The 24281-nt window shown below is 35.5% G+C and overlaps 2 protein-coding genes across 2 annotated transcripts; one reads left to right on the plus strand and one right to left on the minus strand.

The window, feature by feature from the left end:
* Window positions 1-459: 459 nt before the first annotated feature.
* On the minus strand, window positions 460-15757 carry LOC145991781 (hemolymph lipopolysaccharide-binding protein-like). Its single transcript, XM_083127831.1, has 3 exons — window positions 15607-15757; window positions 9318-9578; window positions 460-626 (listed from the first exon to the last, which is right to left on the minus strand). Exons 1-3 carry the CDS (start codon window positions 15755-15757, stop codon window positions 460-462), a joined length of 579 nt encoding a protein of 192 aa, XP_082983957.1.
* A 1848-nt stretch (window positions 15758-17605) lies between these two features.
* On the plus strand, window positions 17606-23439 carry LOC145991461 (hemolymph lipopolysaccharide-binding protein-like). The gene is made up of 3 exons (XM_083127466.1): window positions 17606-17635; window positions 20140-20400; window positions 23142-23439. Exons 1-3 carry the CDS (start codon window positions 17626-17628, stop codon window positions 23303-23305), a joined length of 435 nt encoding a protein of 144 aa, XP_082983592.1. The 5' UTR covers window positions 17606-17625; the 3' UTR covers window positions 23306-23439.
* Window positions 23440-24281: the final 842 nt, after the last annotated feature.

A 24281-nucleotide genomic window follows, 5' to 3' on the forward strand; every position in this document is an offset into this window, starting at 1 on the left:
TTAATGTATTCCAATCGTGTCCTCTTCTTTTGTCTCTCCACTACCTGATCTATTGTTCCATTGACTGGCATCTCTCCTCCATTTCTGTTCAGTATGTGTGCTCACTGAAGTCTGATTGGCCCTGCCTCAACCATGCTGAATATTTCTGTCCTTCACTTTCACCATCACTCGCTGTGAATCTCCTCATTCCTTATTCTGCATCTCTCGTCCCCTCTCTTTCTCAATCTTCTTACTCATATAACTAGAATCCACTTTCCAGTAGCCATCTTTTGTTTAACTTTTTGTTTATTCCTCCACTTCCTTCACCATTTCCCAGAAATCCTTGGTGCAGTAAGCATTTAGAAAATGTGAGTACTGCTGAAAGAATGAAATTATGAGTTCAAGACTTGTACATGAACAACTCTCAAATTACATGTGTGCGTTATTGTACCTCTCGGATACATTTTATTTTAAAAATTCCTAAATAAGAGTGGGTATTTCACACATGAAGAATGAGTAGCGTGCATCACACCTCATATCATTCAGTTTTCCTTCACTTGTGATAGTGCCACAATATTCAGACTTGCCGTAATTATCCGGTTGATGGGGAGCCCATTTCAAAAAATTAAAACATTTGATGGGTTCACCTGAAATAGAAGGACAAAATGGTTATTGCATTAGGCATTGTGGATACTTTTTGCACAATATTTTAAACAAAATGCTACTGCCTCCCACCCCCAAAAATGCATCAGAACTGGTTACCTTTTCATAACCATGACGAAGGATGGATTACATGAATTCACACTTCTGCAATGGGGCTGGTTTGGCAAAATAACTCTTAGGTGGCAGCACAATTGCACTTCAGACAAGCAACTGTTCTCTCATTTAAATACCTGAGGAAATCTGTGCTGGATGTGCTGTTATTTTATTAATTGCAGGTTTAATTTTATTGTAACCTGAGAAGTTATGTCTGAACATGATAGATGAATGGTCAGTGCTTTAAAACTAGAATCTTCAACAAAAAAAATAATAATAATAATGTTGAAAATGGGACCCCTAGCATCATAGCCCAATGCACTAACCACTCTGCCACTGAGGTCGGCTCAAAATATTGACCATTTGATGATACCTGACATAAGCAGTTCTTTTCTTGTCTTACGGAAAAAGCCAAAAGGAGACTGTTGAATCTCAGTTTTAGGTTTCTGAATTTTACATTTTCTTTGAAAATACCCTTACTCTCTCTGCCATTCAATATTAATTGAACATTAGCCAATCTACGGAGCTTTTTACTTATTCTAACTAGGGCTGATCCGATACCACCATTTGCCGATACCGATACTTGTATAATTCCAGTTGAAAATAGCAAAGGCTAGTTAGTAAGTCATAAAACAACACATCACATTCTATTAATGAAATTAAATAACTCCCAAATTATTCTCATGTAGCATTATAGCACTTGTCTTGTGACATTTTATGTGAATTTCTTTCTACCCCTAGGGATTAGAGGTCTGCATGGGCCTAATTGTAAGGCCCGAGTCCGGCCCGAGGAAATGAAACCCGAACCCAACCCGAGTCCGATAATAAGTAAACATGAGCCCGGCCCGAGCCCGAAAACATAATTAAAATTACTTTCCAATTCAGCATTTGAAAAAAAAATGGGCACTGTTGTACTTCGTGCTCCTATTCTCATTCTCGAAGTAAACCATAATTTCAATAATTAAAAATTATTTTTCGATGACAATATTCGCTAACAAAATAGCCACGAGGCCCGGGCCCGACCCGAGCCCGAGAAGTTCTGGTTATTTTTGGCCCGAGTCCGGCCCGAGGGCCTGGCCCGAGCCCGTGCAGACCTCTACTAGGGATGCAAAAAAAAGAAGAGGAGGATGTTTTTCAAATGTTGCAAGCCTTTCTAAAGTGTTGCAGTTACACCAAAATATTGGTGAATTATTATAAGTGCCCCTGCTTCATTTCATGGTTCCCAATTTCAAATAAGTAACATTCTTGTCATTTTGATTAACCTTGAGAGGCAGGAATATTACTTAAAAATACATGCAAATACAGATATATATTTAATGCTCATTTGGCCAGCTCTGTATATGCCCTGCTGTCCATTATGCTCTGTCATTTGCAATAAGTCCACTGTAGTGTCAGCCATCAGTCGCACAGATTGGTAGTGCACAAGAAGAAAATCCACAACCCTTCCTCCCACAGCGACATTCATCCCTTTCCCAAGAACTTCAGAATGAGCCTGACATGATAATTACGCCGTTTTTAAAAACGTCCACGTCTTCTAGCGAATAGAAAAATCTCAACGAAAGTAGGATGTTCACTTTCCACTGAGCAGTAAGTGTCCTCAGGCATTCCACAAGGTTCTATACTTGACCCAAAATTATTCAACCTATTTATTGACGATATCACACTAATAAATTCAGATTTGTCGATTACTCTGTACGCAGATGACTGCCTTCTTGTTCATGTTGGAGAAACGTACCAGGATGTAAAGGAGAAAATGGAAAACTCATTCCCCAAAGTACTAAATTGGTACAATGTCAACAACCTGAAGCTTAACGTTGCAAAGATGAAGGCTATGGTGCTTCATACCGGTAAGCGAATCCCAGCTAACACGATAGATATTACCCTTAATGACGCCAGAGTACCTTTGAGCAATCATTTAAAGTATCTAGGAATCATTATAGACCCCCCAGCTAAATTTTAACCTCCAAATAAAAACTATATTCGTAAAATTTATCACCATGTTTACATATTTCGAAAAATTTGTAAATATCTCAATATAAATCTTAGTAGACATTTCTACCTTTCCTTTATTCGTCCCGTATTAGAGTATGGTGCTAGTCTTATTTATGGCGGTAACTTAACTCATCTGAAGAAACTTGAGACAATCCAAAACAATTGCTTAAGAACTATTCACATGCACCCCCAAGACATACCCACAGTCACTTCGAGAATACATTACATCTACCTGAATAAGGTATTCCATAGTATACATAAATCATCTCCATTGCATAATAGGATGAAGCTCCGCTCTGAGTTCAGTACCCGAAACACCAGATCGTCTTTACATAGAGACCTAGTAATCCCCAAACCTAACAAAACCAGATTTGGCCAGAAGTCCCTCGTACCTAGCAGTGGGAACCTGGAATTCACTCCCAACGAAGATCAAACTCAGTACCAGCAAAGCGCAGTTCTGTCGTCTTCTACATTCACATGCCTATAAATTCTAACTCCAGTAACATTATTTTCAGTGCTTCACCACCATTCCCACCACACAGATATATTTTAAAATTTTCATCCATGTACTTCGAACATTAATTTCATACACACTCATACCCAAACCCACACACCCTTATATTTTCCTTTCTTCTAAAAGTGTATAACTATCAAACTTCCTTTATTTCATTGCTACTATAGAACACTTTATACTGTATACTCATGTAAATTCATCTAATTTTCCTTAGATGTAGCTTTTGTATATTTTTTACCACATAGGGCATCAAGTCATTTTTTGTATTAATATTGTTCTAAATGAAATGTTGTATGGCTTAATTGTAACCCTATTGAAATAATGAATAATAATAATAACAAGTTTGGAAGCAGGCATTGGCAATGAATGGTTTCTTTTGTTTTCACATAGTGTTAACCACCAGGCACTTCAATGTCACGTTTGGGTGCAGCACTTTCACCTTAGTTCTGCCTTTGATCTTGTCATCTGCTTCCCAGGCAATGTATCAGTGCATGGAATTCCTAAGTGGGGCTCAAACTTGTCACAAGGAAGGGTAAATGAGCCTTCGAAAAGGACAAATCTTGACAAATGAGTTGTTTCTCTTGGCCCCTCTAGCCACTCAAAAATCTTTGGTATTGGATGGTATCGGCTCAACCCTAATTCTAACATTTCATTTCGAGAGAACACCTGTTCTTTCATCTTCAGTGAAAAAATGTATTCTTCTGGTGTTGAGGATCAAATCTGTGACATACCACAGGCTCTCTCAAAATGCACTTTTGGAATGAGAAAGTAAAAAGCGCTAGACAGTTGATAATGCCAAAATTAAGATGCTAGTATAGAACTATTGTAAATAACAAACAGATAAATACTAATATTTTTAACCCCAGATCCCTCCAAGACTTACAACTGATGTTTAGAGGCAAGCATGTTTCGTTTTTGAAATTTTATTTCATAACATACTAAACACTGATAGTGATCATCATTTGCTGTGTCATCACTAATGTACCTTGTCATAGATATAAGATGAAGTCATTTCTCCAGAGTACATCCAGCAGACATCCATAACTGGCAAGCAGATTTCGCATCGAATTAATATTGTTCCTGAACATTTCTTGCGAACATATGTTGTCTCCAATCGACTTAATTGTGTATTCTTTTCAACATTTGAGACCTACTAACTTATCTTCGGATCAGCATTACCAGTGATATATTTATTCAAGTGTTTTCACAGTGTCACGTACATGGACGTCGTGCGATGAGATGCCGCTGAGACTACCATAATTGCAAATTTTGGTTCAATCCGCTTCGGAATACATGACAGAAAAGTGTTACACTTCAATTAGTGTATTATTATTTGTTACGTTCTACAGTGCATTACATACTTGCCCACTGCCCTACGACGAATTATGTTATATACGGGGTGCAATCATTTATTCAGGGACTGGTCGTTGTACATATTTAATCATATCTTAATATTTTTTTGTAAATAAAGAAATGGGCTTGTCCCCTGGCCAACCCCATTTCTTTTCAGGGGGAGGTGGCATGTCACGAGCCGGAAATAAAATGCTGTGTAATCAAAAACGCCAGCAGTCCCCGGGTGACGAGAGGTCGCCGGAGGAGTCTTGATCGAGGGAGCGAAGCGCGAAGTGTGTTGCGAGTGACAGTGTTAAGTCGGTCCATTTAAAAGGTTTGGGCGAACCCACTGAGGACACCTTCGATGGACCGATGGAGCGCCACGTCGTGACTCAGCCGAGGAACCGCGAAGGAAATCAGGTACAGTGGTGACACTTTGGGTTTTATCATTGTCAGTGTTTAGATATCTTGCTGGCTCGTGCGTGATCTCCCCCCCCCCCCCCACTTGTGCGATTCTATTAAATATTGGTAAGGAGCAATGAGTGTAATTTATTCCATTCTTCATACACACATCCTCTTGCAGCCAAGCAGTTTAAGCCGGCGAACGGCCTAAACGTAACACATGCTTCATCTGGTGATCAGCGAGATGACTGGTAGTTGTTTCCGAACAAACATGGCTGCCTCATTGGAAGGTAGATCTTCACCAGACAGTTTCTCAGGCACATTGAATGAGAAATAATTCAATAAAAAGCTACATTGGTGTAAAAATAAACTTGTTGCGCTTGGTAAAGTTCAAAGTAACAGGCAAAAGTAAACAAATGGCCGCCAAAGTTTGATTTGTGTCCACGTACTATAGACATCTCTGACGTATGACGAAGGAAAGGAAGGAAATAGGGACGTGACAAGTTGGTGTAGTGGATAAGGGCAGTAGCTTGGAACGCATGGTCCGTTTTATGTCGTGAGTTTGAGTCCTGATGCTGACTTTTTTTTTGTTGTTGTTGTTGTTATCTTTCATTTACCACGATTTTGACATTGATTCTATGTTTTATTTTGCGCGATTCTAAAATATGAATTAAAAATTGTTATTATATTGTTGGGTAGAGCTCCAGTGTAAAAGTTGCATATAAAGTATGAATGTTCAATAAAAATATTTAATTTCTCTGTGATGTTACTTTTCCCCAGGAAAAAAACTTGTACAAAGCGGGGTATTAACTTCTAGTCAAAATATACGTGCAAAATCTCAACACATTTTCCTAATTACGTGGGCTAGATAGTAATTATTTCCATCTGATGTCTCTTTCGTCCTGTATGAAAGAATACTTTATTTGTACTACATTTTATTATTTTGTGTTTTGTGAAGTCCATCAGTTTTATGGCAATATCCAAATGTGCAGTAATTGTTTTCCCCTTATATGTATTTTTTGTAGCAGTGCAATTCGTGCACGTTAGGTTATGTATTTGCAATGTAAACTATGAATTTCAACAACTGCAAGTGCCCTATTCTAGTTCTACCTTTTCACACCAGGTGAAATTTTATTTGAATTTAGAAATGTAGATGGCAGTGGGATCAAATTCCTCACAACAGCATTACCAACATACAGTTGTTCCGTGACCAACCTAAGATCAGCGAACCTCTGATTATTTTCGCATTGAAAAACCCAGTGTTGGTTAAGAGTAGAGCTGAACTCCAACTGGTGGTTGGCTGACCAAAAGGTTGAACAGACATTGAAAAACCGGCCCTTAATGATGCGAAATAGACTCTCAAACACTAAATTTACAGTTAATATACTGATGCAACACTTTCTGAAGTTTGAATTATCCTGCGAGTTATGCAATTCATGGAAAATTGATTATTTCTGCTGCAAAAATGGATCCCTTTATACAGGAATAAACTTAATTCTCTGGTAATGTGCTATTAAAAAGGGTATTATACTTATTTTGTGTAATAGTCCAGTTTTTAAATCAAATTTAGGATTATATTCACAATTTTAAAACCAAAATGGCATTTTTATATAACACTTTTGATCCAAGTTTTCACTGTTATAACACTGGGATTATTTTTTTTTACCACTTTTGAACCCCATGTTGACTTTGTTTTGTACCGAAATTTTGCTTTTTTTATATATACTAAAAGTATGTGCCTCTACTGATGTTCAACTGTAAATAAATACTCTGGCAAATATTTTTTTTAACTTTTTTACAATTATTGCTGCTTAAAATGTTTTAAGAACATGAAAAATTAACAATACTGAGCAATATAATCCATATCAGCAGCAGCTAAACTACTGTGTTTGTTGTACACCTGTTCACAAGAGTGAAAAATATGTAATTGTATGTATTTTTATTGTATATTTATATTTACATCATGAAAATACTACTAACTACCACACAACAGTACTATTCATCACCAAACACGTACACACAATCCATAGTACAAGACTAAACAAGACCGGGGCATCTTTTGTCCCAGCGACAACTGACAAGCATATATCAACAGTGTTGCCACTACAATAAAAATGGTCCTCGTAATTGCTTGTCAATCATACTATATCATATTAGACTCATAATATGTGCTCAAACTATCTTATTTAGTAAGGAAGCTAGAGAGCACCTTGGGTCTCCATGTGAAATCATGGACTTGGATGTCTTCAATTTTGATCATTTCTTATGTACAGTCAGCAGTAAAGATAATAGAAGGCATCACTATTTTCATTACTTTTTTTGATTCCACATCCTGTGTTGTTTCAAGGAATTGAATTCTGCTGATTGACGTTTCTATTTCAAGCCATGATCATCACATTGTGGAAAACAAAGAAAATGAATGGTGGTGGACAATTCACATACTATTTCTTGTGCATTAGGCGTAGATCTACCTCACCCTGAGGCACGTAAAAATCAACCATTTTATTTTATTAGATAATTCACTGTTGATTTATTAAATGTGTGTCTAGAAATTCAGCAGATGCCAACTTATACGTACCCAAACCCAGGTACTGATTATCAACCGCATGAAAAGTCATAATTTTGCCCTGAAATTTTACTTCCAACTGAACATTTGTTGCACTTTGCAATGCATCTTACATGATGCCACTAAGTACCAGCATGTTGAATGTGGCTTACTGGATGTAAGCGAAAAATGGGCATACTTCAAATTTGTAAAACAAGCTACTCACAAATTGTTTGCATTTTTCTTACTTGACATTGTACAATAGTTTAAAACTCATTTTTATTCATTAAACAACATTCTGCGTATAGATTATATGTAAGCTATGAAGATGTATATCTTGGTACGTAGAGAGAAATTATATTTAAAAATATCTTGCGAAGACGAAGAGTACTCCTTAATCTGCCTGTGCCTACACCCTAGTTTTCAGAGGGTTTTTTTTTACGTGTAGTGTGTGTCAAAGAAATTATAATGTATCCTATATAGAATGGAATCAAGACTATGTTCTCGTTGTGCCTGTTAAGCCTGGAAATTATAAATGTGTAGAACACACAATTAGCCTCATACACAAAATCTGCATCTGAGCAATTGCGAGAAGTGATAGTGCTCCTTCTGGATATACATCCACAGACTCGGATCACCAGGTACCACTGCATATAACTATGAAAGTAATTGTGATAACTAGGAAATGGATTTTTAGGTGCTAAAGAACTTTTTTAAAAAAAAGTTTATTTTTCATGATCATGAACAGCAGAAGTATATTGTTAAAATTAAAAATATTTTCATTCAAAATTCTGCCAACAGATAAACATACTCTGTATATTTTATCTCTGGAGCAAGCAAATGAAAAACAAGTCTCTGTGCAAGTAGTGATACAAGATGGCTCCACCAAGGAACACATGAGAGGGAATGGGATTGCATGGAGGGGGGGAGCGACTGCAGTTAGCAGCCTTCGAGCACCGTGTACTGCTTTGCTCTGCCCATTTGATTCCCCTCCCTCCCTTCTCTGCCGCCATGTGGCATTGCTCCGGAGATAACCTGGACAGAGTATGTATACTCGTAAGTGACATCAGGATGTTAGTTGCTTGTTGCATTCTGTTGATTATAATGAACAACAAAGGACATTTCCAAATTTGAAAATGTATCTCATCAATGACCTGTATTGTGAAAATGACCTTTCCACATCACACATAGTCAGACGTACATATTTGAAGTCATCACTTCACCTACATGTTCAGGACCTTGCAATCAAGGGGTCTCAGGTTTGATACAAGGTGGAGGCACACAGTGTTTTGGATCCCACTTTAAACTGTGGGTCAGTAGTACAGCACCATTGTAGGCGATGTAGCAGTAGTGACAACTGTGTTGTGGAGTCCTGAATAGGATAGTAATTTTCTGTGTATTTCATCTATTTTATGCATTAACTCCAAAATATGCATTTATGCAAAGAATTTAGAAACTGGATTTTGTCTGGAGTGTCTAAAATATGTACATTTTATGTTCTTTCACTAGAAATATGTGTTTTATGTGCTAAAGATAAAATTATGCATTTTTATGTGAAATAAGACTTTACAAATTACATTGCAGCTATGTGGTTGCCACTCCTACCAAGTATGGCTAACTTCCGAAGCAATAATATATATATATATATATATATACGTATATATATATATATATATATATATATATATATATATATATATATATATATATATATATATATATATTACCTAAAAATCCGATCCCTAGTAATCGAACTAAAAATAAATGTCTGATGAAGCAAGTGTGTAAAAAAGTTACCGTATAATGTCTTAAAGTGTCCCATTTGTTCAGAATCTAGAAAACCAATGATAGCGTAGTCCACTCTACGAGAACCATTGTACGAATCCTTTCCATCATTGTACATCTGCATTAGTACTTTATATGCATCTGAAGTGTCTGGAAACATCAACTGGGCATTTTCTCTCTTGCAGCTTTCCATTGCTTCAATGGAACTCATATATTCTAAGTTAAATTTGTATACCCCAACACCAGGGAAGCAGTCATAACCTGCAGGAAAGTCTGAACAGAAATTATGTAATGAGTTTAGTTAATGTATCATTAACAAAAGCAGTAATCACAATACATACCTTCTTTCTTTATCCAAATTTTTAGATTAAGCTCAAGCTTTTTTCAAAACTGGAAGAAAAATTGGTTAAAGGGTACATTTTAAACCAAATTTATTCATGTTCCAGTCCCAAATATCAGAAATATCATTGAGTTAAATCCAAAAATATGGGTAACGAAAAAGTGTGTGCCATTACTATTGTATTAGTTAATGTTATGATCTTAATGACATGTGAGCTTAAATAAAGTATCTACTTTAACCCTACAAGCAGTTGTTTTTTGTCTTGATTTTTTTGGAAAATGGATACACATAGCCAGTGCTCGAAAAATTTTCTTCAAAGCTAGGTGCCAGCTTTGAAAATCAGGCACCAGGAAAACACCTACTAGCAATTGTGCATACTACAGTATGTTTCAAAAGTCGCATAATTCAAACTTTGAAAATGTATATCATGAAAATCGTAAGAGATATTTACACAGGGTTTTCTGTACTAAACTAATCCTGTAGGCTATCACTGGGTTCATAAATTTATGTTAGCATTTATCTAAATAAAGGCAATTACATTATTTTTAAAAAAACATTGTTAATTTGCTGAAGGCATCTGAGAACTAATTTTCAACAATAAATGCCAACTCTTAAACAATTTGTGGGATCATTTGTTGGTGTTTGGTTGTAAAACAGTTGCGTTGTGAGGTAGCTACAGCAGAAGCAAGGAGGGCATTTTTATTGGAAAACTTCTTGCACATGAGTGTAAGAATGAGTAGTAAAATACTCCTCAGCAATGCACATGTACTGCTCCAATGAATACGCCATACTGAATCAATTAAAACAAACAGGCACAGTAGCAGCGAAAGTGAGCGAAGAGAATTCAATGTAGACAGGGGCAGTCTAGGATTCTCTCAAAGAGTCCAATTTCGGCACAAAATCTTGATTTACGATTTTTCACGTAAATGTATAGCCAATACTTAGACACAGACACATGTTTGCGACTGTTGGCAATATTTCGACCTGCTAGCGTTGCCATATATGAAGATATGTCCCAAAAATGGCACTTTTCGCTCAACCCATAAAATCGCCAGTCAAAAATTCATTAAATGTTGCACATGACCAACATTGGTCGCAAATGATGACTGACATGGCATCAGTCATCAAATGTCTGCTTATGACCCTTTGATAATTTCTTACATATTTTTCTTACTCAGAAGTTCATTTCTGGAAAAAAATTGAATGGTGCTTTCTGTCAGTTATTAATTTATATAATTTTCTGTATGGAGTGAACTGATAATTTTAAGCATTGAAAAATATCTCAATGGATGAGGCTTTATAGTGCAGAAAACCCGGTGTAAATATTGGGTTGTGCGACTTTTGAAACACTCTGTATCAGATGCTGAGCATCACGGTATTCAAAACATCGCTACATTATTTGAGAAAGCAGGAAATGGGGTGTTGGGGGACAAAGGGTAAGAAATTGTTATGGACTCTGGAATGTTCTCAATAATCATTTACTAACTTATGCTGTACTGCAATTTGAACTTAGAATCATCAAAATATTGTACATATAACAGCAAAAGATCACAGTCGCCAGGCTGAAATTTTTAGTCGCCAATGCGACCGGGATTTTTCGAGCCCTGCACATAGCCTATACCTGTAATCACAACTAGTTTCTTTTTCTACTCATGGAGATAATTATCATTTTTGTGATAATTTTTTAAGTTATTTGTAAACTGTTTCAAATCATTTTTTTTCTTTTGCTAAATTGGAAGAAACTTTCATTTATAATTATGAAGTATACATGAGTATGAACTAAATAGTAGGGATGTATACTAATGTGAAATTTTATGCTAAAGTGACGTGTGCCGAGGGACATTTCAACACGAGGCTCACTGATCAAAACATTCTGGTGTGAAAGATTACATTTATTTCTTAAGGTTCATATCCAAGTGATGTGCAGCACCTCACTATGGTGTGAAAATAAAATCCAATATTTCATAAGGCTGTTTCATGAACTTGCTAAGACAGTTGGATATGTTACTGGATATTGAATATGACTGCGTGAACATGAAATATATTTTCTTTTAAGGCTGGCCTTAAAGATTCAACCTCTCCATAAGACATGGCTATATAAATGTGTTTGAGCCAACATCCAGTGCTTTGATTGATCATTCATCCTCTTTGTTGTTATCCCAAGAGATAGAAATGTGATTTAAAATAATTGAAAAAGAATAAATGCCTACCTGTTAACATGTACTGTGAATAGTAATCAAAGGATGAATTGTGTGACATATTGTGATCTGTCGGACAACCTAGAACCTCACACAGGTGCCCATCTGAATGATATGCTCTCTGAAAATTGAAAGCCAGTCCAGGTGTTGTTGTTGCCCGTATTCCACACTCTGCGAGAGAGTTCACTCTGTATGTTGCTGTAATGTTGTTCCTGTTTCTATGCCCTTTTAATAAAAGGGAATATTTTCTGCGTCCAAAGCGGAAACACCTGTCACTTGATATCACAGAATGGAGAAGTAGAAATAGAAATAAGCACTGTAATCGTACAGGAAGTATCATACCTAAAAATATTAAAAGAAAATTCATTTATGTGTAAATAAACTGTATACCCAGGACTGCATTTTCAGGTGAAATCTCAAGCATTTCAGCATGGCTTTTATTATTTACAAAGCAAATGTAACAGAAATTTGATAAATGACATCACAATTCAATTCAATTATTTTTTAATGAAGGGTAAGATTCAGCGTGTGGCTGTTCTGTCACCTAACTGCAATAGATGCATATACTACATACACAACAAAGCAAAGTATGGAAATGCAAAGATAAGCAAACATAAGCTGTGAAAAGAAAACATGATTGCCACAAAAATCAAGGCAGTTAAACATACATCTATGTTCTTTGAATGTTTTGCCATGCAACATCTGTCTAAAACTTATATGTTCAGTTCAATTGTCTTTCTTAGGCAAGGTTCAGCAAATGTTGATCTACCACATAACCATATCACGATATATATTTTGTGTTAAAAGAAACATTGTATCATAATTACTGTGAATTTCTAACCCTGTTCAATGTGGCAATTTTGCATGTCACAGTAAATCTGTATGCGAGAGTTATGTCATAATGTTTTAGCACATAGATGCTTAGAAGGACCTAAGGAAGGCACTAGTCTTTCTGTATTGTAGAAATATCAAAAAAATAGGAAACCACAGAAGATACATTAAAAATTGATTTCATATTTCTCAAAAGTGGTATTTATATGCTATAATAATTAGCTCAAAACGTTGATAATTGCAGCGATAAAAATGCTGTGAATTGCAGTGAACTTTTATAAACAACGCAGAAGGTGGCAATATTTTCACTTTTCAAAATATAGCTAACTAGTCTAGGTAAATGGCCTCATGTTTTTTGTGCTACCCCTGAATCTGTCCTTGTGTTCTTGTTAAATGAAACAAGCAAACAAAAGCAAGTTTGGAATGCTATTATCTGATTCACAATCAGAGCCCTGGCTTGTCTTAGTTATTAAATCTACTTTGTTCTTGGGGAATTTTATTGCGACTACTTCACTTGTAAAACCACACCATTGACTTCGACTTTGGAATATAAGAAATACTAATTAACACAAACAAATTACAAGTAAAGATAATTTCATAACCAAAAATCAGATATTTATGCCATATGCATTTGTTAGTGTTCATTTGTGCAAACTCCTGATAAGTATAAACAGCAATACAAACTGGTAATCCTCGATTCTTCAATTGGTAGCTACTGTAAGAATTGGAAAACATCCATGAGCTTGTTCCATGAAATTAATTATCGGAAGGATGGGGTTAATTGAAATGTCAACTAAGTCAGTGTCATTTATTATAATTAATTACCAGTCAACCATTACAGCAGTTGGCAAATCTTCAAATGTTGTGAAGAGCTCCAGTTGTATTCAATTTGAAGTAATGAGCATTTCAGAATCCAAATGCATGGATGCTGTTTTGTGTTTTGATATTTAAGTCATATTTTGTGACTGTTCTAATTATTCTTTACAAAGAAAAACTTTATGTAAATAAAGGTGAACCAAGTGTAAGGAATTCCTTTCATTTTAAGGAAGATAAATAAATCAATTTATTAATAAAATGAGCTGCAAGATTTCTTTCCTCAGTTATTTGTGGGATTGCATCCATGTATTCAGGTTACTTTGGGTGTTAGACATCATTTGCATTGATGCTTTTGCCTGACTTTCCTGTTGTGTGTATATTGTTGTAGAGACTGACTGTAATTTTTTGTATCAAGTCATTTGTTGTAGGGAAAGTTGCAGTAACTGTAACCCAAACCATAATTAAATTCACAGAGAGAAAATAAGAATACATTTTAGAAATGCTCATTATTTCAAACTGAAAGTAACATAATTAATGACACTGGCTGAGTTGACAGTTCAATTAACTCCTTTCTTCCAATAATCAATTTCTCTGAACAAGGTCACTCCTTCCACATTTTTCTAATGCTTTCAGTAGGCTTTCAGTAGTTACTGCAGCTGAAGAAAAGGGAATTACCAGTTTGTGTAGCAGTTTCTACTATCACAGTTAAGCACTGACAAATGAGAATGGCTTAAATATCTGTTTTTTTGTTATTATGAAATTCTCTTTACTTGTAATTTGTTTGTGTGAATTAGTATTTCTTCCATTCCCAAGTCAATATCAAGGGTGTTGTGTTACAAACAAGTGAAGTAGTCACAAGAAAATTCACTGAGAACAAAGTAGATTTCATAATTAAGACAAGCCAGTTCTCTGATTACCAATAACGTACTGATGTTCTGAACTTGTTTTCGTGAGCTTGTTCTTTCATTTAACAAGAATGTAAGAATATGTTCAGGGGTGACACAAAGAGACATGAGGCCATTTACACAGACTATTTAGCTATATTTTGAAAAGTGAAAATATATTTGACTTCTATGTTTCATATAAAAGTTTACTGTAATTTGTAATGGTAAATATCCGATATTGCCCGAACGGATTTCTTCAAATTTACAGGAGAAACTACTTACTGAAACCAGTTTCTGTTGCATTGTCGAAGTTCTTGGAGGTATTTCCTTTCGCGGAAACTGAAAACTTCACCATAGAATGCTGCAGAACAAGAAATAATCACTTGTTATGTAAGGAACTTGCATTTTCTGTAACATTATGCCGTTGTTTCCATTATGTACGTGCAGATGGTGCGAGCGTCGAAAGTCATGCGGTCTCGCCAGTGTTTCCAAACGTTCCTTTTTTTTACGAGAATTTTTTTTAACTATGCTTACCTAACCTAACCTTGCCAGAAATGGTCTGTGGGGCTATCATGAATGGTTTTTGGGGCTATCCGTCAATGGTTTGTGGGGCTATCCGTCAATGGTTTGTGATGACATAATGAACATGAAAGTAGGTACTTTTCGGTTAAGAAGGTTGAAACACTGCATACCCACTCCTAATCGACAAAACACAAGCACGACGTGCGATGATCCATGACAAGTGCACGCCATATTGTCTGTTACCCACGCAGAACAAGGAAGACAAATAATGACTCATAATATGAAAAGTTGACACTATTTTATGGAAAAAGGCATAACTTCACCTTAAAGAATCTTCCGCAATGCACAATAGGTAAGTATCAATGCTAAAATTAAGGAAATAAACGAGTGAGAGGTATTCGAGCCTTATCAGATAATTACCACATTTTTATTAGCACAATTATCCATAGTGGTAATGGTGTCACCTTGTAATGAAAGGGTCCCAGGTTCGATACCTGGTGGAGGCACATGGCACAGTGGTTCGGATCCCACTTTAAACTGTAGGTCCAGTCCCGTTTAGCCTTTCTGTGCTTAAAATAGACTTAAAACACAAATTTATTAAATCAATTCAATCAGAATCCATTTTTTTAACTAACTATTAGGTGCATTCAAATGAAAAGGTCCATTTCCTTGTAGAAACTTTATTACAGTAGTTGGCTACACATATTCACCGTATGAGGTAAGACACTGGTCCCACTTTGAAACAAGGTTATGAATTCCTTGGTAAAAGAAGTCCTTGTGCTGGGAATGAAACCATTCCCTGACAGCTTCCTGCAGCTCAGGACTCGAGGCAAAGCGTCGTCCTCTGAGGTGTTTCTTCATAGGTCCAACTTATGCATTGTTTTCAAAGAGTAGACCTTTTGCAACAAAGTGAAACTTGAAGTCCCTAGTTCTCATATAGGCTGAAATATGATGCAATATGTACAATCCTGCATTTTGGCTAAAAATAGTTAATTTGCATATTAGAGAAAGGGGGGAGGGGTGGGTTTTCTTCCACATGACATTTCAAAGTCTTATCTCAACATCTGTCAGCGTTTACAACCTCACATACAAGTATGAAGGTCCTAAAAGAACGTGAATGTTGTAATCGGCACCATGGGTCATATATGACCCATTGGCTGTTTTCGCCTATACTTTCTATGGGTCATATATGACCCATTGGCTGTTTTCGCCTATACTTTCTATGGGTCATATATGACCCATTGGCTGTTTAAAGGTTAAAACAAAAAATATATTTGGTTGAAATTATCACTACTTATGAACATATTTTTCTAGACAGATATTGCAGGTAAATAAGGCATAAGTCACACAGCACATGCATGTATTATTAGCTACCTTGCTTGCCATGGTAATCATGTAGGTTAGGTTTGGTTGTCTTTGTATTTCCTCACTTTGCCTTGTTTGGGATATCATTTGTCAAAATTCTTTTGCATATACTTGTAATACTTAAAAGCCATGATGAAACACTTGAGATTTCACATGAAATCTGAAATCTTTTTGAAGACTCTAACACAGAAAATATTTTCCTTACTTGACAGCGAAGAAAAACCATCTAAAACATTATTTGGACACACCTTGAAAATGAAGCGTGTCAAAGAAGAAAGTCAGAACAAAAACCCTCGGTGTGCTTCCGAATCAATTGATACAGAAAATCATGCCACTGACCTCAAATGCACAGAAATATGAACGTCTATAAAACATGGCCATTCTCTTTGAAAATATAACTAGTGGCAATGACTATAAGCTTTAATATACACAGTATTATTCATTTACTCATGCTGTTCTGAGTCAAGCGTAAAATTCCACCCCTACAACCATGAATCTTAAAAAAATTAAATTTTATCACATTAAGGCTCGGCTGGACATTTGTCCACTGCCAGGGCAGCTGTTTTCGAATTTTCCTCCCCTTTTGAAAAACCGCTATGATATTCCAAGATCTCAAAAATTACATGTACTTAGAATTCCTTTTAGGACATTGATGTGAATTTTCATGTGGTTTGCTTTTGCTGGTATCTAGATATTATCAATTAGTTTAATAGACTTACATAATCACAAAACTATTGATAATGTCTAGATAACAGTGAAAGTAAACCATGAAAATTCACGTCAATGCTCTAGAAGGAATTCTAAGCTGATGTAATTTTCCAGATTTTTGAATGTGATGATCGAAAGGAGAGAAAATTTAAAAAACATCTGCCCTGGTCCAGCCAAGCCTTAGCTACAGTAATTCAAAATATTAGCATTAATCTAGCATGTGCATAAATATTACCATGCCAGTTGTGCATGACCATGCTCAATTGTTTTACACAATTCAAACAAAACATGAATACCAATTTTAACACTTACATGCATTTTCTTGCATATTTTTAGGCATGCTACTTCCTGTACGATTGCAGTGGTTATTTCTATTTCTACTTCTCCATTCTGTGATATCAAGTGACAAGTGTTTTCTCTTTGGACGCAGAAAATATTCTCTTTTGTTAAAAGGGCATAGAAACAGGAACAACATTACAGCAACATACAGAGTGAACTCTCTGGCAGAGTGTGGAATACGAGCAACAACAACACCTGGACTGGCTTTCAATTTTCAGAGAGCATATCATCCAGATGGGCACCTGTGTGAGGTTCTAGGTTGTCCGACAGATCACGATATATCACACAATTCATCCTTTGATTACTATTCTCAGTACATGTTAACAGGTAGGTAATCTTTCTTTTAGATTATTGAGGGTGTCTACCAGTCAAGAAAGTCGAGAAAAAGTCAGGAATTTGACAGTTAGGTCAAGAAATTATGCTGGTGGTCAAGAATTTTTAATATTTTTTACATTGGAGTGAATTTTAGGGCTGAGCGGATACTGATGTCGATGTATCGGTATACGTTTCATGAATATTGGTCTTTCACAGGGCCCACAAAAATGCTGCGCCACACTTTCGCAGAGTCTAATTATCCTGGAAATAATGCAAAATTTGAACTTTATTCTTAATTTGCAACAATTTTGCATGAAAAACTGAATTTTGTGATTACACAACATCTATTTTAATATTCTGATTTAATTCTGGAATATTCTAATGCAAAATTCTTTGTAAATTGATGCACCTATTGGAGAAGAATATTTACACATAAATATTGTGAATATTTTGAACAAATTTTAATTATTGAAATTTTCAAGTATCTGTATCGGTGGGAATTGGTAAGAGTATCGGCATCAGTATCAGCCCAGCCCTAGTAAATTTACATTGTTATATACCTGTACTAGGATTTGTTAAAATTGAATATTTGGAAATCTAAAGTTGGATTGAGTTGTGGTTAAGATTTGTACTCTTTGTTTCTTAATAATTACATTCTTGTATGTGTGAAGTTTTGTATTAATATTAAATAAAGTAATGTGGCCATTACTTTATGATGAAGTCTGAACATTACCTAAGTAGTGGGCGATTAAATAAATGTTAAGAAAAAGGAAATAGAGGTCAAGAAAAAGTCAAGAATTTGAATTCGTTATTTTGGTAGACACCCTGTTATTTTAATCACATTTCTGCCTCTTTGGTTAACTGCAAAAATGGTGATGAATGGATGGATGCAATGCAATGGATGATGGGTTTGAACCTTGGATTTCCAGCAGCACACCACGTTATACTGACTACTTTGCCATTGTGGCAAGGATTTCAAAGTCTACAAGATCTTTCATGTGCACTGATTGATGGGAGCAAAACATTTAAAATGGTGCATGCAGTATGCATATTTGTCTGTTGTATTCAGTCATTTTTAACATTCAGGAACTTATCCCTTTGTCTTAGCAAGTTCATAACACCCGTAACAAATTTGGTGTGTATTTTTCATATAATACTTTGTTGTTGTACTTTTTTTAAATTGGATTGAAATATATGCACCAGAAGAATGGTATTTCACTGTTGATTTTACTGTGGTTTTAACTACACACGCAAGCTGCAAGGATATAGTGATGAATGCATGGTCGTTGGCAGACAGGAAGATCGAACAGTTCCACCTGGAAATTGGAATTGTTCATTTCAAGTTACAAAAAGTCAGAAAGCTAGTTATTTTTATAGTAAATAACAGAAATAAAGTTCAGATAGTTATTATTTGAACAGAGTAAGGAAGTAAAAAGTGGCATGAAATCGAAAGGATCATTTAAATAAAAAAATAAATGGGTTTTACTTGTCCAAAATTACATAATTAGTTTTATGCAAGACGTCACACAGCATAAACACTGTGACTAAAAATTCCTCCTAACTTTTAAAGCTTTTTCTTGAACAAGATGTGTAAAAGGTAATAACAAAGTATGAATTTCAGTATGAAATGTCAGAAACGGCAAGTTCTGCTGGATTTCACTTACCTGGTGGATCGAGTACAAAATCGGCCCCAAGGCATAATAATAATAATAATAATATAATTACAATAATGAATTAAGAATACAATTAGTTTTTTTTATTTATTGTGTAGCAATAATCATAAGCATGATAATAATAATTATATTTTGGTACTATGTTAATGAATTATGGTTTCTGACAGCCAAGAATTGCCTTCAAAAAGTTCAATCAGTTCAAAACCTTTTTATCAGGCTATTATGCACGAAGTTTAAAAAGAATTACTATGAACAGGATTAATCTGAATGGTTAACACAGTTGAATATGTCTACCTTAGAAGAAAGAAGAAAAATGAAAAGTAACAATTTTGTACAGAAGATTTTTGTCTTCCAAAATAGATAGTGAATACTTTTTGAATAATATGTGTATCATAAAATTCCCAGAGGAATATCTCAATTCTTACATATCTCAAAAAGGCCAGAGGTTTAATAGCTGAACTTGTGGAAAGCTACAATATGAACTTATGATGATGTATAAGATTGTAGTATCCATTGTATTATTTTATAATTACACATTCAGTTTTGCAATTTTGTGTCACCTATTTTGACATTGTGATGTACCTGGCTGTCAAATCATGCTCATCACTTCAATAAATATTATTTCTGTTATTTGGGCCGACCCCCCCCCCCCCCCTTTCCCTACAAAAATTTATTGCAACTCCCATAGATGAATGGCATTTTTGCAGGCCCTAACAGATACTGACTGCAGATGTATCCATAGTTAGATTTAAACCATACTTAAAATATGTTATCTCTTGCCAACAGTAAATTGTACTATGGTGGGAATTCCATAACTGTGTTGATTGTTTAATGTCTGTTCAGACTTTCCTGCAGGTTACAACTGCGTCCCTGGTGTTGGTGTGTATAAATTGAATCCAAAACTTATGAATGCCAATGAAGCAATGAAGAGCTGCAGAAGGGACAATGCCCTTTTGATCTTTCCAGACACTTCAGATGAATATAAAGTACTTATGGATATGTACAACAATGGAAAGCAGTCGTATGATGCTCCGCCTAACATGGACCATGTTATAACTGGTTTTCACGATTCTGAACGGAACAGACACTTCACAACATTATATGGTAATTGTTTTTGTCATGGTTGATCCTTCATTTTTTTTAGTTACATTACCAAGAGAATGAACCAATATTTATCACCAGAATTATTCTAACATAACATTCCTTGTTTGGTCAGTAAAAATATAATAATGATAAAAAATAAAGAAATCTCAGATTCATGCAGTTACCTTTTCATGTTAGCAAGAGGTTCTCATGTTTGATTCCTGGTAGAGTACATTTTCGTGGTTCAGGTCACATTTATACTGTAGTCTATAACTGATATCATCCAATACTGATTGATTGATTTTGTTTACTTCGCTTTCCTGCCACTTTCGTCTAATTGCGAAGATGAGGATGAATGATGAAATTGATGAAGGGACACTCGCAAAGAACACCCCTGCCCAGGCTGGAATTCAAACCTGGGACCCCTGTCATTGTAGCATGCCACTCTAGCCACTCCACCATGGAGGTTGGTTGATACTGATATTAAATGGCATGAAGAGCTTAAATGGCTAATTCCCACCTTTGTTTAATATATTTTACCACATGATTTACAGAACAAGCTATGCATTTGTATACTTTTATACACATATAAAGGGGATGTATTTAGAGCAGGGAGCCAAGGAGTTCTACCCCCTCCCACAAAAGATTTACCAAGCTCAAAATGAAATAGGCAAAATACTTGTTTACTGTTGTGTAATATGAAGTTGATTTATTTTCTCAATATGAAGTTGATTTATTTTCTCAGAACTTACATATAGGTAAGAATTAGATTGTGATTACACAGCTTTCCATTGACAGTGCCTGTGAACATTTACGTGTACCACTACTAATAATTATACACATAAAAAATAATGATCAGGGACTTTACTTTTCATCAGCTAGATGTAACAACATTTTTGGTATTCTTAACCTTTAAATGATAAGGCTTCTGTGGGACAAATTTGACAAGTCTGTGTCATATATGACACCTACTGCTATTCTTTGTTTTTTGAATGCATAACCCTTTCCAATTCTTTAGATTCATATTTAATCACATTCAGAAGAATATATCATGCCAATAAATCAAAGAGAACACAAAATGTTTGGAACAAACCAAGTTTATTGCAATAAAATACCTATTGCAGAACAACAAACAGGAAAAAGATGTAGGTGCCTACAAAACATCATCTTTCTTTGGATTGCAATCCAAGTACTTACTTCAAAACAACAAATATAAAAGGAAAAAGTATAAAACTCTTTCTTTTTATTTACAATGTAAATATTTCAGGTAAAATAACAAACATAAAATGAATATGTAGGTATGAATTTTTTTTCAAATGAAAAACTTCAACTTTTGTCCTATTTTTGGCTCACTTTTGGCCCAGGAAGATGGGTGACTAGGTCCCATCTTGGAGTTCTAAAATATTGACTACACAATGGAGTATCCGTCCAAATTGTCTCCTTATCTTTACCCAAAATGAAATTTATATCATCACTGTCAAAATCTATGTCTTCTTCAACATGTCATTTTCAGGAAAACCTGCATCATCCCCTTTATAGTCATTATCAGGTAAAATTCCATCTTCAATTTCACTGCCTGAGTCACTGATACCATCGTCAATTTCTTCCCACTCTTCTGGTTGCCTTACAAGTTCATTCTGTATTTCTTCTTCAGTTATATAACGCGAATTCATATTCGGGAAGACTGCAACAATTGTAACATAAATGACAAGGCAGTGTCAAATATGGCACTCATTCACGAAGTTTTATCATTACTGATACCAGGGTGCACGGAGAGCAACACGATCAACAGCACATCCAGTTGAATACTGGCTAGGAGGGTAATCAGGAGATGGGGCATGTATGACACACCCTTGTCATTCAAAGGTTAAGTAATAACCCATTTAAAAAAAAAGAAAATGTTAATTTCTTTGGTATGACTGGGTACACCACAGCTTTTGGCTAATTTCAAATAATAAAGATAACATTTCCAATTTCTTCTTTCAGTTATTTATCATAGATAGTCATACCATCCTGATTTAGTTTCCAGAAGCTACTTGTGGAGCAAGCTGGAATATATTTGGGTAAAAGTTATTTGCTTGTTCTTTGGGGCTGCGTGAAGGGAGGGGGAGTTAAGACTAGGTAAGTTGCATGTCTGTCCACCCTACTGATATCTTAAATGCATAAATACATTATGGTATTCTCTATATTATTTTTAATAACAGCCTTGAATATTATACTTGGGGGAGGGGTTGGCACAGAAAACTGCATTACACGACTGACTGAGATCAGAAAGATTACATGTATTGTCAGGGGAAATTTAAAATTCAAGACCATAATGTACTGGTCATAAAAATCTATAATGGCTGGGGGTTCGACTTGCTAACCCCATGTCACCCAATTACCGGTTGAAGATCTCAACACCTCTAGGTAGGATTGTGGGAGATAGACTGACAGTCGGGAGATGAGATAGGCCAAGACCCTTCAAGGGCTGTCGAGCCACAAGTTACGCTGTATCCTTTTATGTTAAGTGGCCTGATTTTCATAAGATGGGAAAATATGTATATATTTCTTTTGTTGGCATAGTTGTTATTTGATATTATATTTCTCTACTTTAAAGGTAACTAGAATAATGTATGAGTTGAAGTAATACCTCTGCAGTCATGGTGTGGGAAATTTAAACAGATTGTATGTGTTTTTGTATTGTGTAGTTCACAGTAGTTTTTGTGCAACAAGTGTCCAGAATGCTTAAGGCAATATTTTTATTGGTTCTTTAATTTCAGGGGAATCTATCAAATGCTTTAATTTCTTGGAATGGTCTACCAATCAACCTGATAACCCAGACTCAGAATATTGTGGCAGTATCACTGGTCAAGGAAAACTGAATGATTTAAAATGTAATTCATACAATTTGGTCTCAATATGCGAGATACCCACTATTGTTTAACATATTTTACATATGTATGTATATTCTAGCTGAGAAGTAGAATATTATACAGTGTTGTTTTGTGAAAAGTAGTTCTTGTGCACAACAGAAGTCTTGAAATCATATTTCATATCTGGGAAGCACAACTGAAGAGAACGGACAAATAAATTATTTAAAATTTTGGAGTGCTTTGGCATGCATGGCCATTTTGTGCCCTTTTAAGTATATGAGAAAAAATTCTCTTATCTAAAACCCTTACCTTTAAATTGAAAAAGGGATGTATAGAGCCTCTTGAGAAATATTAAAAGTGCAAATTCTAAAGGGACCTGCACAGGACGAACACAACACATAACACTAGAAGGATGTGAGTGGTCATTTTGACCGCTATCAATTTTCTTTTTTCCCCCCATTTTTTGACCTTCAGTGCAAAAATTCTGAAAGAAGTTGACTTTTCATTATTTTATACCTTCTTTCAATACGTGTAATTAGTTTTTACAAATTTCCAAAACTAGGCCCTATGGGAGGTCATTATCCTAGAACGACGACAAGCTGTCATTTTGACTGCCATAGGAAGACCATTGGATAATGCGCCATTGCACACTTACGTTATTGTTATTTTTATTTTCGACAGCTGCTCTTGCTCTCTCTCTCGATTGCATACAACGATTGTTAATTAATTGTTTCTCATGGCTTTGTTTTCAAGTTATTCAATTGCCGCGATTGAAGCTATCATGTTCCTTTGTTCTTTGATCTTTCATTCACGAGCCAGTACTCGACTTCATAGGATGTTGCATCAGCGAAGATGACATGGCCATTGAGACAGCAGTAACATCATCTTCACACAACGAAGAAGCAGGAGCTGCTCGGGCTGGTGTAAGGAAGACATGGTTTGGAAGAGAGAAGCTGCCATGAATGCACTGAAAGAACAGGGTGGTCCTACAAGATACGCCAAAAGACGTATTTGTGAAAGGGAAGTTTCAAGTGCCTTTCGCCTACT

Source organism: Lepisma saccharinum, chromosome 8, assembly GCF_977018435.1.
Source record: "Lepisma saccharinum chromosome 8, izLepSacc3.1, whole genome shotgun sequence".
In the NCBI taxonomy this organism is placed as follows: domain Eukaryota; kingdom Metazoa; phylum Arthropoda; class Insecta; order Zygentoma; family Lepismatidae; genus Lepisma; species Lepisma saccharinum.

What these genes read in the sequence shown, in the direction of transcription:
- LOC145991781 (XM_083127831.1), bottom strand. Translation starts at nt 15,757, where the DNA reads ATGAAGAAACACCTCAGAGGACGACGCTTTGCCTCGAGTCCTGAGCTG. An exon ending in CCAGTGTCTTACCTCATACG is followed by an intron (nt 9,579 to 15,606) that starts GTGAATATGTGT and finishes ATTTCTGTTCAG; the next exon opens with ACTTTCCTGCAGGTTATGAC. An exon ending in ACACTTTAAGACATTATACG is followed by an intron (nt 627 to 9,317) that starts GTAACTTTTTTA and finishes CTTCTATTTCAG; the next exon opens with GTGAACCCATCAAATGTTTT.
- LOC145991461 (XM_083127466.1), top strand. An exon ending in ACACTTCACAACATTATATG is followed by an intron (nt 20,401 to 23,141) that starts GTAATTGTTTTT and finishes CTTTAATTTCAG; the next exon opens with GGGAATCTATCAAATGCTTT.